Source organism: Panthera tigris, chromosome B3 (assembly GCF_018350195.1).
Source record: "Panthera tigris isolate Pti1 chromosome B3, P.tigris_Pti1_mat1.1, whole genome shotgun sequence".
NCBI classification, from domain to species: Eukaryota; Metazoa; Chordata; class Mammalia; order Carnivora; family Felidae; genus Panthera; species Panthera tigris.
The window spans coordinates 106,957,498-106,982,155 of NC_056665.1; the positions used below are offsets into that span (position 1 = coordinate 106,957,498).

Here is a 24,658-nt window from a genome sequence, read left to right on the forward strand (position 1 = left end):
AGGGTAGTTTGGCAGGTTGGAGGTGTTTTTCTGTAAACACCTTAAATATTTCAGTTAAATATTTCTCTTGTATGTCTTTTTGGGAGAGAAGTTGAATGTAATGCTTATATTCCTTTATAAGTGAGATGTTATTTCCTCCCTCTGGCTTCTTTCATAATTTTTTCTTTATCTTTAATTTTCTGTAATTTGCTAGTGATATGCCTAGGTGTGGGTCTTTTGGGGGGGAATTTGTCCACCTTGGTGTTCTTTGAGCTTTTTGGATCTTTGGTTTAGTGTCTGATGTTAATTTAGGGGAAATTTTCAGTTACTGTGGTTTCACCTATTTCTTCTGTGTCTTTCCTCTCTTTCTGGTATTCTAGTTGCACATATCTTACACTTTTTGTAGTTCTACAGCCCTTGGGTATTCTGTTCCATTCAGTCTTTTTCCCTTTGGTTTTCAGTGTTCGAGGATCGTACTGATATATTCTCTTGCTCAAAGATGGTTTCCTCAGCTGTATCTAGTCTACTATTAAGGCCATCAAAGACATTCTTCATTTCTGTTACATTATTATTTTTTTTAATCTCTACCATTTCTTTTTGGTTATTTCTTAGACTTTCCATCTGTTTATATCGCTCATCTGTTCTTACATTTTGTCTCCTTTATTTGTTAGGGACCTTAGCGTCTTAATTATGGTTGTTTTATATTCTTAATTAGATAATGCTAACATCCTTGCCATGTCTGGTTCTGAGCTTGCTCTGTGTCTTCCAGTTATGTTCTTTTGCCTTTTGGTGTGGCTTGTAAGTTTTTCTTGATAGCTGAACATGATGTACTGTGTAAAAGAAACTGTTCTAAGTAGACTTTTAGTAATGTTGTGGTGAGGTATTGGGAAAAGGGAAGTGTTCTATATTTCTGTGATTAGGTCCCAGACTTTTAGTGAGCCTATGCCTTTGGACTGTGAAGTTCATAAGTGTTTCAAAGTTATTCTTTTCTCCCTACTTAGATGGACTGGATGGCTAGAATCAGCTACAGTTGGTAATTTACCCTCCCCCAGGTTAGTTAGGCTCTGATAACACCCAAGCTGGTTAGGCTTTGGTTAATTAGTTTCATCTGAGAAACCTTGTTGAGAAACCTTGTTGAGAAGGTAGGGTGCATTGGTGTATTTCAAAATGATTTCTTTCTCCACATCCCCTTTTACATTCAAATTATATTTATTTTATTTTTAATTTTTTTTAATGTTTGTTTATTTTTGAGAGAGAGAGAGAGTCAGAGTGTGAACCGAGGAGGGGCAGAGAGAGAGGGAGAGAGACACAGGCTGTCAGCACAGAGCCTGATATGGGGCTTGAACCCACAAACCGCGAGACCTGAATCAAAGTCAGACTCTTAACCAACTGAGCCACCCAGGCACCCCTCAAATTGTATTTCTTTGTAAATAACATTTATTGATCACATATAACCTGGTTCTCAGATACTTTGATTTTGGTCTCAGTACCTTTGATAGTCTTAAAAATTACTGAGGACTCCCCAAGAGCTTTTATTTATGAATTTTTATCTGTTAATAGTTACCATGTTGGACATTAAAATTGAGAAAATTTGAAAACATTTATTAAAAATATAAATAATATATTTTATAAAATGTATTTTCCAAAACAAAAATTTTAGAGTAGTATTGCTTTATGTTTTGTTTTATTTTATTATTTTATTTTATTATTTTATTTTATTTTATTTTTTATTTTATTTTATTTTATTTTTGAGAGAGAGGGAGAGAGAGAGTGCATGCAGTGGAGGGGCCAGGAAGAGAGAGAGAGAATCCCAAGTGGGCTTCATGCTCAGCCTGATGTGGGGCTTAATCCTATGACTCTGGGATCATGACCCAAGCTGAAATCGAGAGTCTGATGCTCAACTGACTGAGCCACCCAGGTGCCCCACCATTGCTTTACATTTTTGCAAATCCCTTTGTTTGGGTTAAGAGAAGACAGATTGTGATATTTGCTTCTGTAACGAATCTACATTGTCACATGTAATTTCCAATGAAGTATATGGAGATGATGTGGCTTCCATAGATACATAGTTGGAAAATGGAGGAACCTATTGATACTTTTTCAAATAATGTAAATATTCTTTGGCCTACTTAGGTAAATATATATTTAGTTCCTTTGAGTCGTTGAGAAAGTGAAGGTGATGTTTTACTTAATGTAGGACCTACATTTCTGGGTATCTTAGAACTAATTGAATCTGCCCTTAGCTTTCCCAAGGTAGATTTACAGAAATGGTCCTGATGGAGATGCATTCTTGGCTTGGTATCCTGGCAGTTTGTTTTCTTTAAATTCTCCAAGGCTCTGAATGCCCCTGGTGGCCATGTTGTGTTTCTTTACCATTCATATAATTGTTTGTTACGTCTCCCAGTGTGCAAGATTATTTCTGAAGCCCTTCATAAAGTTAGCTGGAGGATTTTTCTTTCAATTTCTAATTGACCTTCACTCTGTTTCTTCAACCATATGTTTGAAGGGGCATTGAGCCTCTGCAAAACTTGGATCTCAACATCAATACTATCATCTCCACAAACTTTTTGGCTATTCTAGTTCAAAACTGTTCATCAGTGGCAATAAGTAGAGTCCATGTATTTCAGGAAATACTAGACTCAGGATAGTACTTTTGGAATTGTCATTGGCTTGGAGCATTTGGAGTGTGATGTGTTAAGAGTGGTCAAGAGTGTAGAGTGTAATTTGTTCACCTGTTGCTTATTGGCCGAGAGCTTATGGTAGTAGTATTCAGAGTATACCTTTATTACAGTTTTGTTTCTTCTTTTCTATTTTGACCACTATATTATAAGCCTTTACGTACAAGTTGGTGTTACTCTCTTTGTATCCCTCGTAGAATGAAGGATATTGGTTTTGGGTATATTGAGTTTCAGGGAATTTTATTTTTCTAAGTAAAAAAATGTAGCTGTGGGATGTCAGATAGGAAGTGTGCAATAGGCAGTGTCTAATAGGAACTCAGAAGGTATGTTTGGGCTAAAGGTAGACACTGGGGATTGTTACTTACATCATTGTTAAGAGTAAGAGTGAAAGAGAAAATGTGGAATGTGAAGCAGACCAAGGTCAATTCTTGCTAGTTACATGATTTTAAGCCAGCTATTTGACTCCCCAGTGCTCAGTGACCTCATCTGTATAGTAAGGACAGTCATATGTACATCATAAGATGCCTAATGCATATTATCTTTGACTTCCTTCATTCTTTTCCAACCTTTTTCTAGAAAACATATACAGTGTTTTTCAACAGAGCATTTAAATTTGGCTTAGGAGTTTACTGGCAGGAGGGCAAAAAGGGAAATTAAATGTGTTCCATGATCCTTGCTGTTTGTAAGGGGGGCACAAAAACCCATTTTGGTGGGGGGAGGGGCTCGTGTTTTCTTGTCACAGCTTACTAAATTACTAGCTCTTTCCTTATCCTCTGTGTATAGCTCAATTTTTCTGGCTCAAAATGGGCTTAAATGTCCTATTTGAATTTGTGCCTTATATTATTTGCTTGTTAGTTATAAATTGCTGTGCTAAATGGTATAGCTTGTTAGTTATAAATTGCTGTGCTAAATGGTAATAGCCAACAGAAGATTGAATGGTTATTTTGAATTCTAAAACAGTGAAAAAATGGATGAACATAATTTTTCTTTTTAATTTTGAGAATAAGCTGTATTCCCCAGAGTCTGTAGGGAGAAGTTTATAATGTTTTAACATGTGCTCTCCCAGGCCATCCCTTCTATTTTTATGGATGAATTCTTTATTTGACTCCCAAAACACTTTGTTGCAATAGTTTTTTCCCTCAAGCTTTGGAATAGATAAGATTATGAATTCCCTTTTAGGTATAAGATGATACATAACAATGTAACCTTTAGGTTACAGAAAAGTTATTTACACGTTCTAGAAAAGTTAGGCAGCATATTTTGAGAGAAAAAATTCCCTTAATATCTAGCTCCTACCCTATAGAGTTCAGTACACATGGGTTTAAGGAATAATTTATTATAGGGATAAAATTTTTCTTTAACAGAAGTTATCACTTGTTTATCTTTCAAGACCATAGACTTCTGTTTGGAGTTGTTTCAGGAAGTCAGTGAGCTAAAGAAGAATGGAAAGTCCTGATAAAACTAGATTACTTCCAAGAAAGCCTTAAATACAAAATTTGTGATTATTTACCTTTTTCTAAGTCAGTTAATTCTATTTAAAAGAAAAAAAAATTTTTTTTTAATTTTTAACATTTATTTATTTTTGAGACAGAGAGAGCATGAACAGGGGAGGGTCAGAGAAAGAGGGAGACACAGCATCTGAAACAGGCTCCAGGCCCCGAGCTGTCAGCACAGAGCCCGATGCGGGGCTCGAACCCACAGACTGCGAGATCATGACCTGAGCCGAAGTCGGATGCTTAACCGACTGAGCCACCCAGGCGCCGCCCCCCCCCAAAATTTTTTTTTTATTTGAGAGAGAGAGAGAGAGAGAGAGAGCGCGAGTGAGCATGCGAGTGGGGGAGAGGGACAGAAGGAGAGAGAGATAGAATCCCAGGCAGGTTCCATGTAGAGCCTGATGTGGGGCTTGATCCCATGACTCTGGGATCATGACCTGAGCTGAAATCAAGAGTTGGTCGTTCAACCAGCTGAGCCACCCATGTGTCCCTTAGTTAATCTATTTTAATAATTACTGAAATTCTACATGGAATATAATTCCTCTTGAAAAATTAAAGGAAATAAGTCAGATAAAAAATCTTGACAAAGGAATATAAGCAGCTAACTATTGATACAAGAAAAAATCTAAAAATAAGTTGTTTAGGGGCACCTGGGTAGCTTAGTCAGTTGAGCATATGACTTCAGCTCAGGTCATGATCTCGATGTTTTTGAGTTCCAGCCCAGCATCGGGCTCTCTGCTGTCGGCACAAAGCCTGGTTCTGATCCTCTGTCTCCCTCTCTCTCTGCCCCCCCCCCCCCCCCCCCCCGCTCACTCACTCTCTCTCTCAAAAATAAATAAACATTAAAAACAAATAAATAAATAAGTTGTTTAGAGAGAAAAGAAGGTGGGCACCATTCTGGTTTTCAAAAACAAGAGAAAATCATAACGCTATCTTTGGGAATGGGTAATGACTGGGGATTTGGGCTTTTCCAGCAAATTTTCCTGTGCTCTGAAAAATAGGAAATTTTGTATGAAAAACTTTCTTGCACTCTTAGAGGCCAAAGCTTGATTATATACTGCTGCTTTGGTTGTTCTGTTGCCAGATGAAGTGAACTAGCAATTACCAACTTTTTCTTCTGTTTTTTTTTTCTTTTTTAATATATATGACTGGTTTCATATAAAAACTTTGTAAATATGTATTTTATAAGTATAGAAAAAAATTGGTCACATAAACTCTACACCTAAAGTAGTTATGTTATCTGTGGGAAGTGTGATATAGAACAGAATGAGGTAGAGTTTTCAGTTTTTTTCTCTGTATGCTTCTATCTTTGAGCTTTAAAAAGAGAGTTATTTGTGTTTTCAGCAGTTAAAATTGGGAGGGGAAGACTTATAGGAAAATAAATTATTTTAAAAATTCTTAAATACTGTAGAAATGCTTATGATTTAAGGCAGATTTTTAATTTTTTTTTTAAGTGAGAGTATGCGTGAGCAGGGGAGGGGCAGAGGGAGAGGGAGAAAGAGAATCTCAGGCAGACTCTTCACCCTTCACCTCACCCTTCACCTCACCCAACCAAGATCATGACCTGATGTGAAACCAAGAGTTAGACACTTAACCAGCTGAGCCACCAGGCACCCTTTAAGGTGTATTTTTTAAAAAATAGAGATGGAAAATTGATCATGAAACAAATAATGTAACTAATATGCAGTATGACTTTTAGAAATATTAAAGTTTTCTTTATTGCCTTGTTAAGTGAATTATCAACTGAATCTACTCTACAAGACCTTGAAATATAGAATATTATTTGTGTGTTGATAGTTTTGAGTGTTTTAGATGGCTCCTTGCTTATCAATATCTTTAGTCAATATATTTTTAAAGTGTGCTCATTTTCATCTTATGCAGTTGGATTTAATTTTCTTTAACCACAAACATTAGGGGAAATGCACCACTCCCAATCTTCTGAATCCCAAAGTGAATTTTCTGGGGATTTGTTGATCTAGATAATGACAGTTGTGATCTTTGTTCTTTCAGGATTTTTTTTCCCTCTAATATTTGATGGCACCGTTACGATAGAAGAAATACACAGTCAATGCTAGTATTTTACTAGTAACCAACCTTAAAAATTCTTACTACCCTGTGTAATTCTTCTCATTTAGCTTTCTCTACAAGTCAGCCACATACCTGGAAGAAATAAACATTTACCTTTTTCACTAGAATTTCTGATTTCCCCTCTTATATTCATTTTTTTAATTATGTGTAGTTTATTGAGTACTTAGTATTTGTCAGGCACTGGGGATAGAGAACAATAGTCCAGATTCCTGCTGTCATGAAATGTATATTATATCCTAGTAGGGGTTACAGAAAATCAACACATAAATAATTTCAGATAATGCTAAGAAAGGAGTGATTAGGGCTGGTGTCGTCCTAACCTATGTGGAGTTTGGCAACATTACAACTAGAGAAATGAATATCAAAATGTTTAAATATTTATAAGTTAAGGATCAAGCTACACATCCATGCTGCCCACTTCTCAAGGGCTGGCATCCTCAAGACCCAGAGGCTAAAGAAACTGTTGCTCTCTTCTCCTAGCCAGCCTTTCTACTTGCTAGTCTGATTAGTAGCATGGATGACTTGGGGCAGAGCAGGGATGGTTGAGTGGTGCCTGGACCCATCAAAAACAGTATGTGAACTGATCCTGTCAACTCCCTAGTAATCCAGTACAGAGAGGTTAACCTCTTTAAGTCCTTGTTTTTGTAACTCAAGACTTTCAGGAAATTCTCAGCTCTTCCCCAGATTGCACTACCCGAGAAGAGAGCAGGGAATGCAGGTATCTGGGACACGTGGCTTAACTAGGCAGTCCTTCTTGGTGGATTTGGGGCAGCCAACCTTAACTGATTAAAGTTTTTAGGAGGAAACATTCCTTCTGTGATTTCTCAGGGCAGAAGTTGTGTTTTTTCCTTTCTCCGTGCATACTGTGGCACAGTCACCTTATCCTTTGGCCTGGGGCAGGGCCGGGGTGGGGGAGACCTCTTTCAGCTAGCACCTCTCCCTTGTAATTCCCACTTGCTCACTTGCTTCCTGAACTTTCAAAAAAACCTTCCTTACAAGGCTAAAGGAAAAAAAAGTCTTTGTTTTAGTGATTGTGGTATGCAGAGCCTAGGCTTCTGACCTAGGCTTTTCTTGCCTAGGTCTAGGAGTGGCACTGGAATGGAGGTGACCACAGACCGCTCTTTTACACCCCTTTTTGACTTTTTCCTGTCTGCTACCTCTGAATCTGCCTAGCCCCCAACTCCATTTTTTAAAATGTTTTTGTTTTTTTTTTTACATTTTATTTATTTTTGAGAGAGTGAGCATGAGAGCGTGAGAGCAAGCACAAGTGGGGGAGGGGCAGAGAGAGAGGGAGACACAAAATCCAAAGCAGGCTCCAGGCTCCGAGCTGTCAGCACAGAGCCCAACGCCGGGCTCGAACTCACAAACGTTGAGATCATGACCTGAGCTGAAGTCGGACGCTTAACCGACTGAGCCACCTAGGCGCCCCTCAACTCCATTTGTTTTAATTTGTAAATTTGTTTAATGTATAAAGTGAAACTGATACCCTTTAGGATACCTATGTCAGAAAAGTAAGCTCTAAATGAAAATAAATATTTTCTAAAAGATTTTTTTGTGAGAGCTTTAAGTAGCAATGATTAATTTTCCTATCTCTGACTACCCCCCCCCCCCGCCCCCCCCCCCCCCCCCCCCCCCCCCGCCGCCCCTCCATCCCCCAGGGGGAAAAAACACACTCAACCAAAAAACCACCAGAGCAAACAACAAAAAACAAACTATATAATATTGTTGTGGATTTGAGTACTGACTTAAAGGTTATCTTGTATTTTCTCTTTCAGGTGTGAAAGTTGTGTGGATTTACTATTTATGAGAGGAGCTGGAAACTGTCCTGAATGTGGCACTCCACTTAGAAAGAGCAACTTTAGGGTACAACTTTTTGAAGATCCTACTGTGGACAAGGAGGTTGAGATTCGGAAAAAAGTGCTAAAAATGTAAATATTATTGTTTGGATATACAAAGAGGACTTTAACAATTATTTCAGTAATTGATATAATTATTTATTGATGGAAATATGGACAGTTTGGCAAGTGAATAAGTATAAGTTCATCTATGCATTTGTTCAACAGAAATTGATTAAATTCTTAGAGAACTCAGTAATATTTATCTAGCCTTTATTAGAGAAGTGTAGATCCTCTGGATTGATGGCTTACAGTTTATATATTTACTATGTATTTTTTAATTTAGTTAACATATATTGAGTACCTACTGTGTGCAAGCACTGTGTTATGCATTTTAGGTACTAGATGGAAATGAGTGAAATAGCTATGAACCTTGCCCTCATAAGGCTTACAGTATAGTAGTATAGGATAGCATGGAGGTAGGTAATAAGACAGGCAAACTAAACAACTATGTGACTATGAATTGAGAAAAATACTATGAAGTTAGTGACAGTATTGGTGTAGGTCACTGATATCATGTTTAAATTGAGATTTGAAGGGGGCGCCTGGGTGGCCCAGTTGGTTGAGCGTCTGACTTTGGCTCAGGTCATGATCTCACAGCTCTGTGAGTTCAAGCCTCACATCGGGCTCTGTGCTGGCGGCTTGGAGCCTGGAGCCTGCTTTGGATTCTGTGTCTCCCTCTCTCTCTGCCTCTAACCCACTTGCATTCTGTCTCTCTCAAATAAGCATTAAAAAAAATTAAAAATAAATAAATAAATAGAGATTTGAAGGCTGTTATATAATGTGTTGTAATTTGTTTTAATATCTATCTTTATGTATGGACATATGTATTTATTTTTAATATTTTTTTCATTTATAATTTAGTTTTTACTCTTTGTGAATAGTTTTGGGTTTTATTTTATCTGTCCTTTTATTAAAAGTCACCTGATTATTTTTGAAGTTTAAAGAATATATAAATATAATATATTTAATTTATCTACATATAATATTTAAATACATATTTAAATATCATATTTAAACATATTTACTTAAATATATTTAAATATATGTATTTAAATAAATATATTTATAATATATTATATTTAATATATTTAATATATATGTTTAATATATATATGATATTTTTGGTGGTGTATGTTAAAACCTAGGTCACCAGTGTTTTAGCAGCATCTTTCTAGGTATTTAATCTGTGTTACTTCCTTAATGCCCCCATTATTTGTATTTGTATTTGCATTACCTCTGAGAGATAGTCTCTTTTAGATTCTTATTTTTTATTGATCCCTTATAGTTTTTCTAATTCTTTACAGGTACATTACAATATTTACAGAATTTTATGATCTAGTATTCTTTAGACTATAGTTGTCATGAAAAATAGGAAGGTGTCTTTTGAATTAATCTTTAGCTTTCTGAAAGTTAGCAAATCAATTTATAACAAGTAAATAAGGTTCCTAATTTCTTTTTCTTTATTTTCCATAAGTTTTAGAGGGATTTAACATATTTTATCTTTCTCTTTTGATTCTATTCTGTCTTTGTAGTCATAAGAATTTAAGAACGACGTTTTTGGTCTAATTACAAACACGGTGTCAAGAAAACAGTGTTTTATTTAGTAAGCAATCCTTTTCTATGTATCATGAATAAAATAGGTAAGAAGAAACAAACTGATTAGATAATATTGAAAACAAGAGATATGTAATGTGTTGATTTTTTTTTTTTTCTTAAAGATACAATAAAAGAGAAGAAGACTTTCCTAGTCTAAGAGAATATAATGATTTTCTGGAAGAAGTGGAAGAAATTGGTATGTTTTTTTTTGTTTTTTTTTTTTACTTTCTGTAATTTATTAATTTTTTCTAATTTACATCCAAGTTAGTTAGTACATGGTGCAACAGTGATTTCAGGAGTAGATTCCTTAAGCCCCTTACCCATTTAGCTCATTCCCCCCCAACTCTGTTTGTTCTCTATATTTCAGAGTCTTTTATATTTTGTCCCTCTCCCTGTTTTTATATTACTTTTGCTTCCCTTCCCTAATGTTCATCTGTTTTGTAACTTAAAGTCTTCCTATGAGTGAAGTCATATGAATTTGTCTTTCTCTGACTAATTTCGCTTAGCATAATACCCTCTAGTTCTATCCACATAGTTGCAAATGGCAAGTTTCATTCTTTTTGATTACTGAGTAATACTCCATTGTATATATATATGCCACATCTACTTTATCCATTCATCCATCGATGGACATTTGGGCTCTTTCCGTGCTTTGGCTATTGTTGATAGTGCTGCTGTAAACATTGGGGTGCATGTGCCCCTTTGAAATAGCACACCTGTATCCGTTAGATAAATACCTAGTAGTGCAATTGCTAGGTCGTAGGGTAGATCTATTTTTCATTTTTTGAGGAACCTCCATACTGTTTTCCAGAGTGGCTGCACCAGTTTGCATTCCCACCAGCAGTGCATAAGAGATCCTCTTTTCCGCACCCTTGCCAACATCTTTTGTTGCCTGAGTTGTTAATGTTAGTCATTCTGACAGGTGTGAGGTGGTATCTCATTGTGGTTTTGATTTGTATTTCCCTGATGATGAGTGACGTTGAGCATTTTTTCATGTGTCGGTTGGCCATTTGGATGTCTTCTTTGGAGAAGTGTCTATTCATGTCTTTTGCCCATTTCTTCACTGGATTATTTGTTTTTTGGGTGTTGAGTTTTATAAGTTCTTTATAGATTTTGGGTCCTAACCCTTTATCTGATATGTCGTTTGCAAATGTCTTCTCCCATTCTGTCTGTTGTCTTTTAGTTTTGCTGATTGTTGCCTTTGCTGTGCAGAAGCTTTTTATTTTGATGAGGTCCCAATAGTTCATTTTGGCTTTTGTTTCCCTTGCCTCCGGAGCCACGTTGAGTAAGAAGTTGCTGCGGCTGAGGTCAAAGAGGTTTTTATCTGCTTTCTCCTCAAGGATTTTGATGGCTTCCTGTCACATTGAGGTCTTTCATTCATTTTGAGTTTATTTTTGTGTATGGTGTAAGAAAGTTGTCCAGGTTCATTTTTTGGCATGTCACTGTCAAGTTTTCCCAGCACCACTTGCCGAAGAGACTGCCTTTATTCCATTGGATAGTCTTTTCCTGCTTTTTCAAAGATTGGTTGGCCATATGTTTGTGGGTCCATTTCTGGGTTCTCTATTCTGTTCCACTGATCTGAGTGTCTGTTTTTGTGCCAGTACCATACTGTCTTGATGATTACAGCTTTGTAATACATCTTGAAGTCTGAGGAAATTGGTATGTTTTTGATGCTTGTACTTTTGGTTGCTACCCTGTGTACTTTTATCTTTTATATGCCTAAGACAACATCTCACAGAAAAATCTCTAACAAGTTTTGTTGTGATAGCTGACATTTTTTACCTATTTACTTTCAGTTGTACTTGAATCATGTTTGTTAAATAGAAGGCATGCTTAAGTAAAGGACATACTTAAGTAATAAACATTTTGTTTTAGGAAAAGTCGTATCACTTTGTATCTGGGGAAAAAAGACTGTATCTCTGTATATCTGTATGTTGATGGGGCATTAGAGTCAACACAAGTAACGAATATACAGATTTTTAAAAAATAGTATTTCTAGTAACTGTGTCTATGGTGACTAAAGCCATATGTTGTTTATCATTTATGTCTCTGTGCATACAGTATTTTGAAAATAGTCGGAAGCAGTTGACTGTTGAAGTGGCATTCTGTTTTTCATGTTATGCTTGAATCAGAGGATAGAGTAATCTTGGGGCCTTTTGTGATTAGTCAAAAGGATGCTTTCATCAAAAGAAAGGATTATTTTTTCTTTCTTAAATAAGATTTCATAGATGTTAAAGAGCCTGGAAGTTGTTATACTTCAATTAAAAAAAAGTTATGTGTTTTTTTTAAAGCTGCCATAATTATTATTACTCAATATAGTTTTGGAAATATTACCAAAATTATAGACTGTGAAGATAAGAATGAGACGTAGGGAATTAAATCATCTTTTTTATTCTTCTCTTCTCACTATACTTCTGTTATTTCATATTTAAAAGATAAATATAACAAACTGATCATTCTTTAGAAGGTTTATATATGGGGAAAATTTTTAGAAAACTTAAACTCTTGAGTAATGTAGTATTCTAATGCCTTTAATTTCTTTATTAACTAAGAAAAACCCAGAGAATCTTTTTATTTCAACTGTAATTAAAACTTTTCTAAAATATCTAAGTTCACTTGTTAGGTCATAGCAAATAGCATGTACAGAATATAACTTAAGCTTTTTCTTGGATCTTTTAATGCCTTGGAGCCATTGCTTTTTTTATTTAATTGTATTCATTGCACTTTGTGTATAATGTTAGCAATCATCAGTGGCTTGGATTTTAGTTGAAAAGGGGGTGGAATTGGAAGTGCCAAGGCAAAGTAGAAAAGTTAGGATATATATGGAGAAGATACACCCCCCAAATCTGCAAGAACTGGGAAAATGTAAAAATCTGGCTGTATGTAGATATTAAGTACAGGACAGGAAGTTGGGTAGTAAGCAGGAAGAAATCCAGCTCATGTTTATTCTGAAGGCAATGTCATTAGTCAACAGTCTGGTCAGGCAATAAAGAGAAAGGAGATTATAAATGTCACAGAGCTAGTTGAATACATGGTCACAAGTCCAAGCAGGCAGGTAAGATAATCTAAAGAAACTGATGGACAAAGAAGGTGGGGAAAGCGGGCAGGGATCTTGATTCTAGAATAAGGTTCTGATTGAGCCATTATTTCATACATACACACACCCACACACACACACACACCCCCACACACACATTTAAGCTTATTTATTTTGAGAGAGAGAGAGAGAGAGTGCGCGCGGGCACGCACACACGGGGGAGGGGCAGAGAGAGAGGAAGACAGAGAATCCCTGTGCTGACACCCAGGTGCCCAAGATATTTTTTTTTTATGAGATGAATTACTTTGAATATATAAATAACCTGGGACCCATAGGTAAAACCATGTTTATGTCTAGAAGTGGGAGCTAGGATTGACAAGTAAGAACCAAGTCTGGATATTATGGCTTATAGGATATGTAGTCCTTTCCTTACCAGATAGGAAAACTGTGGCTCGGAGCATTTAATTTGAAAGTGATTCTGCTATCATGTGTATTCATGAAAGACTATCTTCAGTTGCAGTATGTTGAAACTTTCTTGATCCGTTGGGGTGACTGACATTTCCCAGTCCTCCCATAAAAAGTACTGATTGATGTCCAAAGCATAATGAAGATGACCCTTGTTCATTAGAAGATGTCGTCACGTACACTTTTGTACTTCTCTCACCAGTTCACTTATATACTGAGAGTTGTTTGCATTGGTAACCAAGTCTTCTTATATTCAACTTATAATTATGTAATTTAATTAAGTAGTTCATGTGTTAGGAAAAAAATTGCAAATCTCCTGAAGCATTCTGCTTCTCAAGTTCTTTTTCCACTTTAAAAAATGGAAACTGAACAGTGTAGGTGACAGGTGTGGTTTATACAGGAAAGAAGCAGGGGTGCCTGGGTGGCTCAGTCTGTTAAGCATCTGACTCCTGGTTTTGGCTTAGGTCATGATCTCACTGCTTCGTGGGTTCGAGCCCCATATTGGGCTCTGTGCTGGCAGCATGGAGCCTGCTTGGGATTCTCTCTCTCTCTCTCTCTCTCTCTCTCTCTCTTTCTCTTTCTCTCTTTCTCTTTCTGCCTCTACCCACTAGCACAGTCTCTTTTTCTCTCAAAATAAATAAATAAACTTAAAAAAAGAGAAAGGACAATTAAAGAAATTAAAGGCTAGACATTGGTTGTATGTCATTAAGTTAGAGAATGACTACCCTTACTTTATATGTTTTAAGTTAAAGTATTTAAGGAGTGTGTATGTGTGTTTCCCTCCCTTAACAGACTTTTGTAAATCATCAGCTACTAATCTTGATCATGTTGGATAAAGAGCAGTTCTATTATATTTAATGATATTGATGAAGTTTGGGGCCTAGCGTCATGGACTTAGTTTATTTTCTGAGCTTTAGCTCAGTTTAACAAATATTAATTGTTCTTTTGAACTACTTTACTTGATGAACATATATGATCTTTGCCTTCTGTAAGTTCAGACTCTAAAGGGGAAATAATTATTTAAACTAATATTTATAATTTAATGGGAAAGTAGTACAGGCATTTATTTGTAAAGTGTTATGGGAATACAGATAACAGAACAATTAATTCATCATTGGGAAATAGAGGTATAGTTTGATCAGAGAAGAGGTCATATTTGAATTTGACCTTAAAAAATGGAATAGGAGTTTATCAGTGGAAAGAGGATGGAAAAACATATGTAGCAAAAGACAGAGTTACAGAGGTACAAGGGTATTGAGCATGTTGGAGAATGGACAAGTAATGTTATAGGTAGGTAGAACATGGGGAATGACCAGAAATGAGGCTTGAGAAACAGAGTAGACCTGGGTTAATGAGGGCTTTGCAAGCTAGACTGTCAGGGTAAGATTTTATTCTCTGGCTAGTAATGAGCCAGCAAGGATAGTGTGGTAGTGATGTGTAATATTGACAGGAGATCCTTGAGGCTGAGAAACGATTTCTCAGGGGCCATTATAGCAATTTGGATGAGAAATAATGAGAGCTTGGAGCAGGTAGTTAGGGAGGGATAGATAAAGGGGATGTTTTAGAGACAGAATATTCAAGGACTAATTTGATACAGGAAGTAAGTAGGAAGAGCAGGCAAAGATGAATTAAAATTCATGACCTTGAGCAGTTGTATGGTATTAATCTAGAAAGTAAAAACTGAAGAACAGGCAATATTTTTTATTGTTTTGTTGGGTGGAGAGTGAAGCAATGAAGGAAAGACTAGTTTTAGCTCTTCTAAGTTTTGTTAGGGTGTGGCTCCACCGCTTTGTTGTGTGTTATTGTTTTAATTGTTGTGGTATAAATCACACTTCCTTTTAAAATCATGTTTCAGCAGCTATCTACTTTGTGTTTTTTTCATGCTTTCAAAGATGATCAGTTTGATGTCTGTGGTACCTGTATTGGCTATGTCTGTATTAATCAAAAGTATAAAATGTTAATTTTATGGACACCTGCTAAGTGCCAGACTTCTGCTGTACTCCCATTGTCGTGTATAATTTTCACAGCTGTGAGACAGGCATTTTTATCCCTGCTTAGCATATGGAGAAGAGGTAAAGGGAGTTAAGTATTGTGCCGAGGATCTCATTGCTAGTAAATACTGGAGCCAAATTTTGAACATAGGTTTTTCTGACTCTCAGAGCCCATCAAAGTGCTTGCTACTCTCAGAGGAGTTACTAGTCTGAATGCAGAATATGGGGTGCTAATTGGTGAAATAGCAGGAGTGGATAAAAAGTAGATTGGGTTCATATTTTGAAGGCCCTTAAAGAAGATTGAACTCAGTATTAAAGGTAGAAGGGTGCTATTGAAGATGCTTTGGCCTAGAGTGAGAGGAACAGAGTTGGGAGGGAGGCTAAGGAGTACGTGTTTGAGGATTTATAAGTTAGGGATTGGCCATTTTGTTAAATAAATTTCATTATGAATCCTTTGAACATCACAAATATAAAAATTTTAAAATACTATGATTTTGAATAATGGCATAAAAATTACAATAGAAAGGGCACACATGAAGATGAACTTTCTTATGGCATTAACAATAGGCTCTTTTCTGTGGTTATGACAATCTAAACATAAAAATTCTTGTTCCTTTTGCCCTCAGGGATTATCTCAAAGGTTTGCTCTTAGTTTCATAATAAATAGATTATTCTTTTGGTTCAGGGTATGCTTATTTTGAAAGGGTGAGAAAGTCCTAAGGGCTTTAATTATAAATTCTGGATGTCAAAAAGACTTCAAAATTGTACTTAAATAACATTAAATCTTTCAGAAAATACAATAGGTTTTTTGTTGCCTTCTAATACTTGACTAAAGGCAGGTCAACATCTGAGCTAAACCAGTAACCAGATAAAGGGCCAAATGATTGTTATAGAAAATTATCTTCTATTCTTTTTTTCTCAAGGCCATTATACCAACCTGATTCATTATGACATGAATGAGACTTGCTTCATCTGAAAAGTTTTAAAAATAGTACTTTACTTTCTTTTTAAACTCTTATTTTTTCTTTTTAAAGGAAGCAATTTGTATTATTTATGATTATGATTTGTATCTATTATACTGGTATTACCTTAGTTTCCTAAATTAAAAAATGAAATACAGAAATAGATTATTTTAGTTTTATTGGAATTCATCATGAGGTTTCTAATCACAAAAAATCATATACAGATAAATTTCATTTATAATTCAATTTTACCTGTTTCTGGGTTCCATTAAATAGAAAGTTTAAATCAGTAGTATACTGTCTAGCTTGCTGATAAACTTTTTGTTTTCTTAAACTGCTCTAAATATTGTTAGAGTTCAACATAGATACCAATTTAAATACTTTTACTTCTCAGTAGATTTATAGCCATAAGAAACCAAGATAATTTTTTCCTGTACTTTTATATCCACTTGCTTTACCATTCTGTAGAATTCAATTCTGTAATTTATAAAGGTCATCTTAATTAAATCCGTAATTATAAAGATAATTATAAACATTAGCATTGGTTTATTTTATGTATTTTTTTTCCCTCTTTTGGTAATTAAGTGTTTCTTGAGCTCTTACCAGATGGGAAGTTCCCCCTCCCCCCTTTTTTAATAGATTTTATTTTTTAGAGTAGTTTTAGAGTCATAGCCAGCAGCAAGTAAAGAATTCCTATATAGCCCCTGTCCCGCACATGCACGGACTTCCCTGCTATCAACATCTCCAACCAGAGTGGTAAATTTGTTATAATTGATGAACCTACATTGACATATCATTATTGCCCAAAGACCATAGTTTACATGAGAGTTTACTCTTGATTTTGTACATTTTATGGGTTTGGACAAATATATAATGACATGTATCCACCATTATGGTATTGTACAGAATAGTTTCACAGCCCTAAAATTCCTCTGTGCTCTGCCTAGTTTTCCCTTTTTCCTCCCTTAACTTCTGGCAACCATTGATCTGTTTCTGTCTTTGTAGACTTACCTTTTTAGACTGTCATGTAGTTAGAATCATATTCTATGTAGCTTTCTCAAATTGGCTTCTTTCAGTTAGTAATAAGCATTTAAGGTTCCTCCATGTCTTTTCAGGATTTCATAGCTCATTTCTTTTTAGTGCTGAGCAATATGGTCTGGATATACCACAGTTTATCCACTAACCTATTGAAAGACATCTTGGTTGCTTCCATGCTTTGGCAATTACAAATAAAGCTGCTATAAATATCTGTATATAGGTTTTTGTGTGGACAGTTTGCAGTTCCTTTGGATAAATACCAAGGAGTATGATTGTTAGATAAAATGATAAGAAACAAACTGTCTCCCAAAGTGTTGTGTCATTTTGCATTCCTGCTGCAATGAATGAGAGTTCCTCACATCCATGTCAGCGTTTTGGTGTTTTCAGTGTATTGGATTTTTGCCATTTTAAGGGGTATGCAATGGATGTTTTTTATTGAAGTACTGGGACTGATAAAGATGAATCAGACCTAGAATCTGCCCTCAAGGAACACTTTATTAGGTCAAATAGATATGTACATTTAAAATAACTTGGGGCACCTGGGTGGCTCAGTTGGTTAAGTGTCCGACTTCGACCCAGGTCATGATCTCACAGTTTGTGTGGGTTCGAGCCCTGCGTCAGTCTCTGTGCTGACAGCTTGGAGCCTGGAGTCTGCTTTGGATTCTGTGTCTCTCTCTCTCTCTCTCTCTCTCTCTCTCTCTCTCTCTCTCTCTGCCCCTCCCTCACTGGCTCTCTGTCTCTGAAAATTAAATAAATGTTAAAAAAATTTTTTTATAGGGTAGAAAGTGGGTAAGTGCTACCAGCATGATATTAGGCAATGCATTGTGGGCATTCAGGGATAGAGAGATTGTACCTGCAAAGTGAGTTATGAAGAAGAGCTGGTGATTAAGCTGGGTATAGAAGGGTAGGCCAGATAAGGATATCCACAATTGTTCTTCGTTGAGGTTGGTACTAAAATATGGATCCTCTGGGAGAAGCAGTATGATAACAGGTTTGGAGGTAGAAAATTACGGGGCCTGTACAGGTGTACAGAAGAAGAGCTGAATTGTGCTACCAGTGGTTTTCAGGCATTGAGAGAAGCAATATACCTAGCATTGTAGATAAAAGTTTAGGCTTTAGAATCAGATAGCCTAAGTTATAATCCTGGTTACAACATTTACTTCCTGTATAACTTGGATGTAGTTATTTAATGTCTTTAAACCTTATCCATAAAGTGTGAATAATAGTAATACCTATCTCAGAAGGTTTTTGGGAGGTTTAAGTGATGTAATTAGGCCGAACCTGGACATAGTGCTTGTCATATGTATATTGTAGATACTTGATACACACACATTATAGATTGTATTCTTCAAGCAAAATTTTGAGGAGATCATTTTAAGCAAACAAATGAAGCAAAGCCTCTCTGGTTGGAATTGTGCAATCTTTCCATTGTTTCTTGAAGAGGCTATGAGGAATCTGCAGAACTCCCAGAGCAGAAAGGAAAAAGCAATGTAAGAGATAAGGTTGGATTTTTCTTTTCTCAAGGCATTGTGGATGCAGAAGCAATGAGTGAACTGAGTGACTCATGACTGAATGACATAATCAGAACTTTGTAGGGTTAATTGGTAGCTGATTCCATTAAAAGGAAGAATAGTTAATGGGACTCCTGGGTGGCTCAGTTGGTTAGGCGTCTGACTTCAGCTCAGGTCATGATCTCACAGTTTGTGGGTTCGAGCCCCACGTCGGGCTCTGTGCTGACAGCTCAGAGCCTGGAGCCTGTTTCGGATTCTGTGTCTCCTTCTCTCTCTGTCCCTCCCCCACTCATGCTCAGTCTGTCTCAAAAATGAATAAACATTAAAAAAAATTTAAAAAAAAGGAAGAATAGTTTATTCTTTTATTAATTTTTTTAATGTTTATTTTTGAGAGAAAGAGAAAGAGAGACAGAGTGCAAGCAGAAGAGGGGCAGAGAGAGAGGGAGACACAGAATCTGAAGCAGGCTCCAGGCTCTGAGCTGTCAGTGTAGAGCCTGACATGGGCCTCGAACCCATGAACTGTGAGATCATGATCTGAGCTGAAGTCGGACACTTCACCAACTGAGCTACCCAGGTGCCCCACGATAGTTTATTCTTTTAATAAACACTTACTCAACAACTAGAACAGTACTAAATATTGTTGAATGCATGAAGCAAGGATACTTTTAGTTTTTCCCTGTTGTCATTTGATGATATTGTGTCTTGTATTATTCAGTTCATGTGTTTAGGGGTGATCTCCCCAGTGAGAGATCTTTAGTTTCAGTTAAGCGTCTGACTCTTGATTTTGGCTCAGGTCACGATCTCAGCGATTGGTGAGATCTAGCCCTGCAGCAGGCTCCAGGCTGACTGCATGGAGCCTGCTTGGGATTCTCTCTCCCCCTCTCCTTCTACCCCTCCCCAACGTGTGAATGCACACGTTAAATAAACTTTAAAAAAAAAAAGAAAGCCTTTGAAAGTGTTTGATTTATTTATTTATTTATTTAGTAAAGGGGGGAAAGGCAGAGGGGATGAGAGCACTTTTGGATGGTAGAACTGGAAGGGGATTTGAGGTATGCTTCAGAAATATTAGTCTGACAGCACTGTCTATTATGGATTGGTTAGAGTGTAGGGTCAGATGCGAAGATTCTGGAAATAGAAAATGAAGGCAGAGATTATTATACGTTATCCAGGGAGAAATATTATATGGTTTGGTATATTGTCAGGGCACTTTGAGAATAAGGGCAGTTTTAAAGAGATTTTGGTGGTAACTGTAGGATTTGGGAACTGGTGTTTGTGGAATGCAAAGGAGAGTGGGTCAGATGAATCAGGTGTTAAGTCTTGGTGTCATTAATGTCATTAATCTATTAATTGGTTTTCTGAAATGCACTTTGAGATGGTGTCAGCTTTTGCTGGCATTTATTTGGTTGAAACTATGGGAAGTGATAAGATTGCCTCAAGAATAGGGAGGGAGGAAAGAAGGCAAAAGCTAGAATTATATAGATTAGTTAGAGGCCAAGAAGAGCCAGAGATGGAAACAGGAAAGAGTAGTTGGAATAGTAGGAGAGAGATCAGGACAATGTATTTAAGTTAGTCAAGAGAAGGAAGTGCCTAAGGAAGCGTAAGTGATGAACACTGTTGAGTGGCATAGATATTGAGGATGGTAGATTACTGGATTTGGTGGCTTAATAGATGACCTGTTAAATACAAGGAGTAAAATGTGAGCAATTGGCAAAGGTAGTGGAATCATACTGTATTAACTAATGGATCTCAGTTGACTTTCTAAGGGCACTTGGTAGTTTTGAGCCTTCTCCTCTGTTGTGTGTTGGGGTCAGAATGTGATTTATGGGGAATGCCTTACATTGTATCCTAGCCAGATTTCCTGGTTTACCACCATTATTATTTTCTTTTCTACTTTGTGGTAAAAAAAGGCTGGAGAAGTAGCTAGGGGCTATTGTTTCTCATTTTCTGTAATTTCTCCCAGAGTTTTAAGATTGCATATCATAGAATTGACGTTTGCTTTTGTTTTTTCTACATACCTAAATTAGTCTGGGATATTAACAATGATTATGATAATTTGATGTTCTGAAATAAGGTGGCCTTTGAGGAGATAAAAATGAAATTATTGATCAAATTGGTTTTTAGGGTATGTTTGATGCCTTGTTCAACAAAATAGGTAACGCTATGTTGGGCTCCCAATATTACTTTTCAACTCTTACAGGGCTCTATAACCCAAAAGTCTAGGTACTATTTGACTTTCTCTGTCTGACTTACTTCACTTAGTGTAGTACCCTCCAGGTCCATACCTGTTGTCACAAATGCCAAGACCTCATTTTTTTTTGAATGGCTAATATTCCATTGTATATGTACATATCCCACACCTTCTCTTTCTGTTCATCTATTGACGGACATGTGAATTGCTTCCGTATCATGGCTATTGTAAATGATGCTGCAATAAACAGAGTGGTGCATACATCTTTTGAATTAGTGTTTTTGTTTTCTTTGGGTAAATACCAGGTAGTGAATTACTGTATCATATGGTATTTCTACCTTTACTTTTTTGAGAACCTTCATATTGTTTTTCACAGTTGCTGTATTAATTTACATTCCCACCAACAGTATATGAGGGTTCCTTTTTCTCTGCATCTTTGCCGACGCTTGTTATTTCTTTCTGTTTTGATTTTAGCCATTCTGATAGGTGTAAGGTGATATCTCATTGTGGTTTTGGTTTGCATTTCCCTGATGATTAGGGATGTTGAACATCTTTTCATGTGTCTGTTAGCCATTGGTATATCTTCTTTGGAAAAATGTTCATTTAGGTCCTCTGCCTGTTTAAACAAAATTTTTTTTACTGTTTATTTTTGAGAGAGAGAGAAAGAGAGCGCTAGCAGGGGAGGGGCAGAGACAGAGGGAGACATAGAATCTGAAGTAGGCTTCAGGCTCCAAGCTGTTAGCACAGAACCTGATGCAGGACTCGAACTCATGAACTGTGAGATCATGACCTGAGCTGAAGTCGGATGCTTAACTGACTGAACCACCCAGGTGCCCCTCCTCTGCCTATTTTCAATTGGATTATTTGGGGTTTTTTGGTGTTGAGTTGTATCAGTTTTTTATAAATTTTATATATTAACCCCTTATCAGATATATCATTTGCAAATACCTTCTCTCATTCAGCAGGTTGACTTTTTGTTTTGTTGATGTTTTTTTTTCACTGTGCAAAAAGCTTTTTATTTTGATGTAGTCCCAGTAGTTTATTTTGGCTTTTGTTTCCTTTGCCTTAGGAGACACATCATATGATTTCACTTATATGTGGAATCTGAAAAAACAAACAAAAAGTGGAATCAAACTGATAAAAATAGAGAACAAACTGATCATTGCCAGTAGGGAGGGGGTGAGGGGATGGGTAACATGGGTGAATGGGAGTAGGAGATACAGGCTTCCAGTCATGGAATGAATAAGTCATAGGAATAAAAGGTACAACATATGGAATATAGTCATTGGTGTTGTAATAGGGTTGCATGGTGACAGTTGATAGCTAAACTTGTGGTGAGCATATCATAACATTTGGTTGTTGAATCACTGTGTTGTACATCTGAAACTAATATAACATTATGTGTCAACTGTACTCAAATAAGAAAAAAAAAGAACAAGTAAAAGCAAAAAGTCAAGCAACTATTTGAGATGGTTATTAAAGGAAAGAGTGAGACAGGGCTCACTGTTTCACTTAAAGACATGGCTTAGAGCATAGTTGTTTAGGGTAGATGAAACCTGTTTATAGAACAAGCAGGAAGTAGGGAAAAGTAATTGGTGAAGGGATAGAATAGGTAATAATGGATGGAAAAGATTACAGAAGAAGCCCAGGCAGGTCTGAATTGAATTATGGAACAGGAGAATCTTAATAATACGGATTTTTCTTTTTTTTTTCTTTTTTTTATTTAAACAAAAAAAATTTTTTTTTTAACATTCATTTATTTTTGAGAGAGAGAGAGAGAGCATGAACAGGGGAGGGTCAGAGAAAGAGGGGGACACAGAATCTGAAACAGGCTCCAGGCTCTGAGCTGTCAGCACAGAGCCCGACGCCGGGCTCGAACCCATGGACCACGAGATCATGACCTGAGCCAAGGTCGGACACTTAACCGACTGAGCCACCCAGGCGCCCCTGGATTTTTCTTTAGACAGGCTGATGCAAACACAGTAACATGTGGGGTAGTGTGGTGGTACTTTATGATATGAATTTGTATGTACCAAAAGAGTTTCTTATTTTTAAAATTTATTTTAGAGAGAGAGAGCATGCACGAAAAGGGGAGAGGCAGAGAATCCAAAGTGGGCTCTGTGCTGACAGCATAGAGCCCGATGCAGGGCTCAAACTCATGAACTGTGAGATCATAACCTGAGCCAGAGTTGGACGCTTAACTGACTGAGCCTCCCAGGTGCCCTGTACCAAAAGAGTTTTTTGGTTGTTATTCAGAGTATTATATTGACACTTTGATTTGTATAGGTAAACTTAGAAGGGAGTAAGGCATTATTTTGAGTCAGAATTATATAAAAAATTATAAAATTATTAAATAATTATACATTAAAAAATCTAACTCATTGAAAATTTATCATCTTTTTTTGTTTTTAAAAAAATTTTTTTTTTAATGGTTTATTTATTTTTGAGACAGAGAGAGACCGAGCATGAGCAGGGAGGGGCAGAGAGAGAGGGAGACACAGAATCTGAAGCAGGCTCCAGGCTCTGAGCTGTCAGCACAGAGCCCGATGTGGGGCTCGAACCCACGAACCACGAGATCATGACCTGAGCCGAAGTCGGACGCCCAACCGACTGAGCCACCCAGGCGTCCCTACCATCATCTTTTTTGAACATACCTCAGTGGCTTCTCTTATGAAATAGTTTCAGTCTTAAGTTTTGGTGCCAGTTTATCCTTTACCTTCCTAGTTAATTTTTAACTGCTATCTATATCATTTTATTTATTAAAAAATTTTTTTAATGTTTATTTATTTTTGAGAGAAAGAAAGAGAGCAGAGAAGGGGTAGAGAGAGAGGCAGACACAGAATCTGAAGCAGGCTCCAGTCTCTGAGCTGACAGCTCAGAGCCCGATGTGGGGCTCGAGTGCGAGATTATGACCTGAGCTGAAGTTGGACGCCTAACCGACTGAGCCACCACGTGCCCCTATATCATGCTTCTTTACATCTAGACTATAGGGACCATTGGAATGCGAATTAAACTTATTTTTGTTTTCTATAAATTTTATAATTATATAATATTTTTTATTCTGTTGGATAAATTTTCTCTTTGTAGAGCACAGATTCTTTTCAGTTTTGATTCTGACTAGTATAATAGATCCCAGACTTACTCTTTATATTTAAATAATTTAAGTAATCTTTTATGTACTTTTAAAGTTAGAATGGGGACTTTAAAAATCAAATCTAATATGATTATGACAAACACGTATCTTAGGTTTTCTGGGGTGATTCAGAGATTTAGATATTCTGTGTGATAGTCTGATAGTCTTTGGCTCTGAAAACATAGTTGCTGAACTAGAACTAGTTTCTAAAGTAGGTATTAGGTAAAAGGACATAAATATAGCTGTAAGTAATGACAATCTGATGAATTAAGTCAGTGTGATGAATTTTTTTTATTGTGACTCAAGATTTATATTAAAACTGTTTTTCATGTCATTGTTTCCTTTCTGATGCAGTTTTCAACTTGACCAATAATGTGGATTTGGACAACACCAAAAAGAAAATGGAGATGTACCAAAAGGAAAACAAAGATGTCATTCAGAAAAATAAGTTAAAGCTGGTTGGTTGCTAAGTATTTTCTTCTTTTGCTTTAGAAATGAAGGTTTCCATCTGATTCCTGAAAAGCTATCTTCCTCTAAAACTAGTTAAAATTACAAAGAATTTAGCTGAAATCTAGGCCAGAAATACTATGTATATGTATAT

At 36.5% G+C, this 24,658-nt stretch overlaps 1 protein-coding gene across 1 annotated transcript in view; it reads left to right on the forward strand.

The window, feature by feature from the left end:
• The window catches only part of MNAT1 (MNAT1 component of CDK activating kinase), a 217,754-nt gene that overhangs the window by 53,905 nt on the left and 139,191 nt on the right, over window positions 1–24,658 (forward strand). Inside the window, exons 2-4 of the mRNA XM_007095222.3 lie at window positions 8,014–8,166; window positions 9,855–9,928; window positions 24,412–24,515. Coding sequence (XP_007095284.1) covers window positions 8,014–8,166; window positions 9,855–9,928; window positions 24,412–24,515 — 331 coding nt within the window. The remainder of the gene's footprint in view (window positions 1–8,013; window positions 8,167–9,854; window positions 9,929–24,411; window positions 24,516–24,658) is intronic.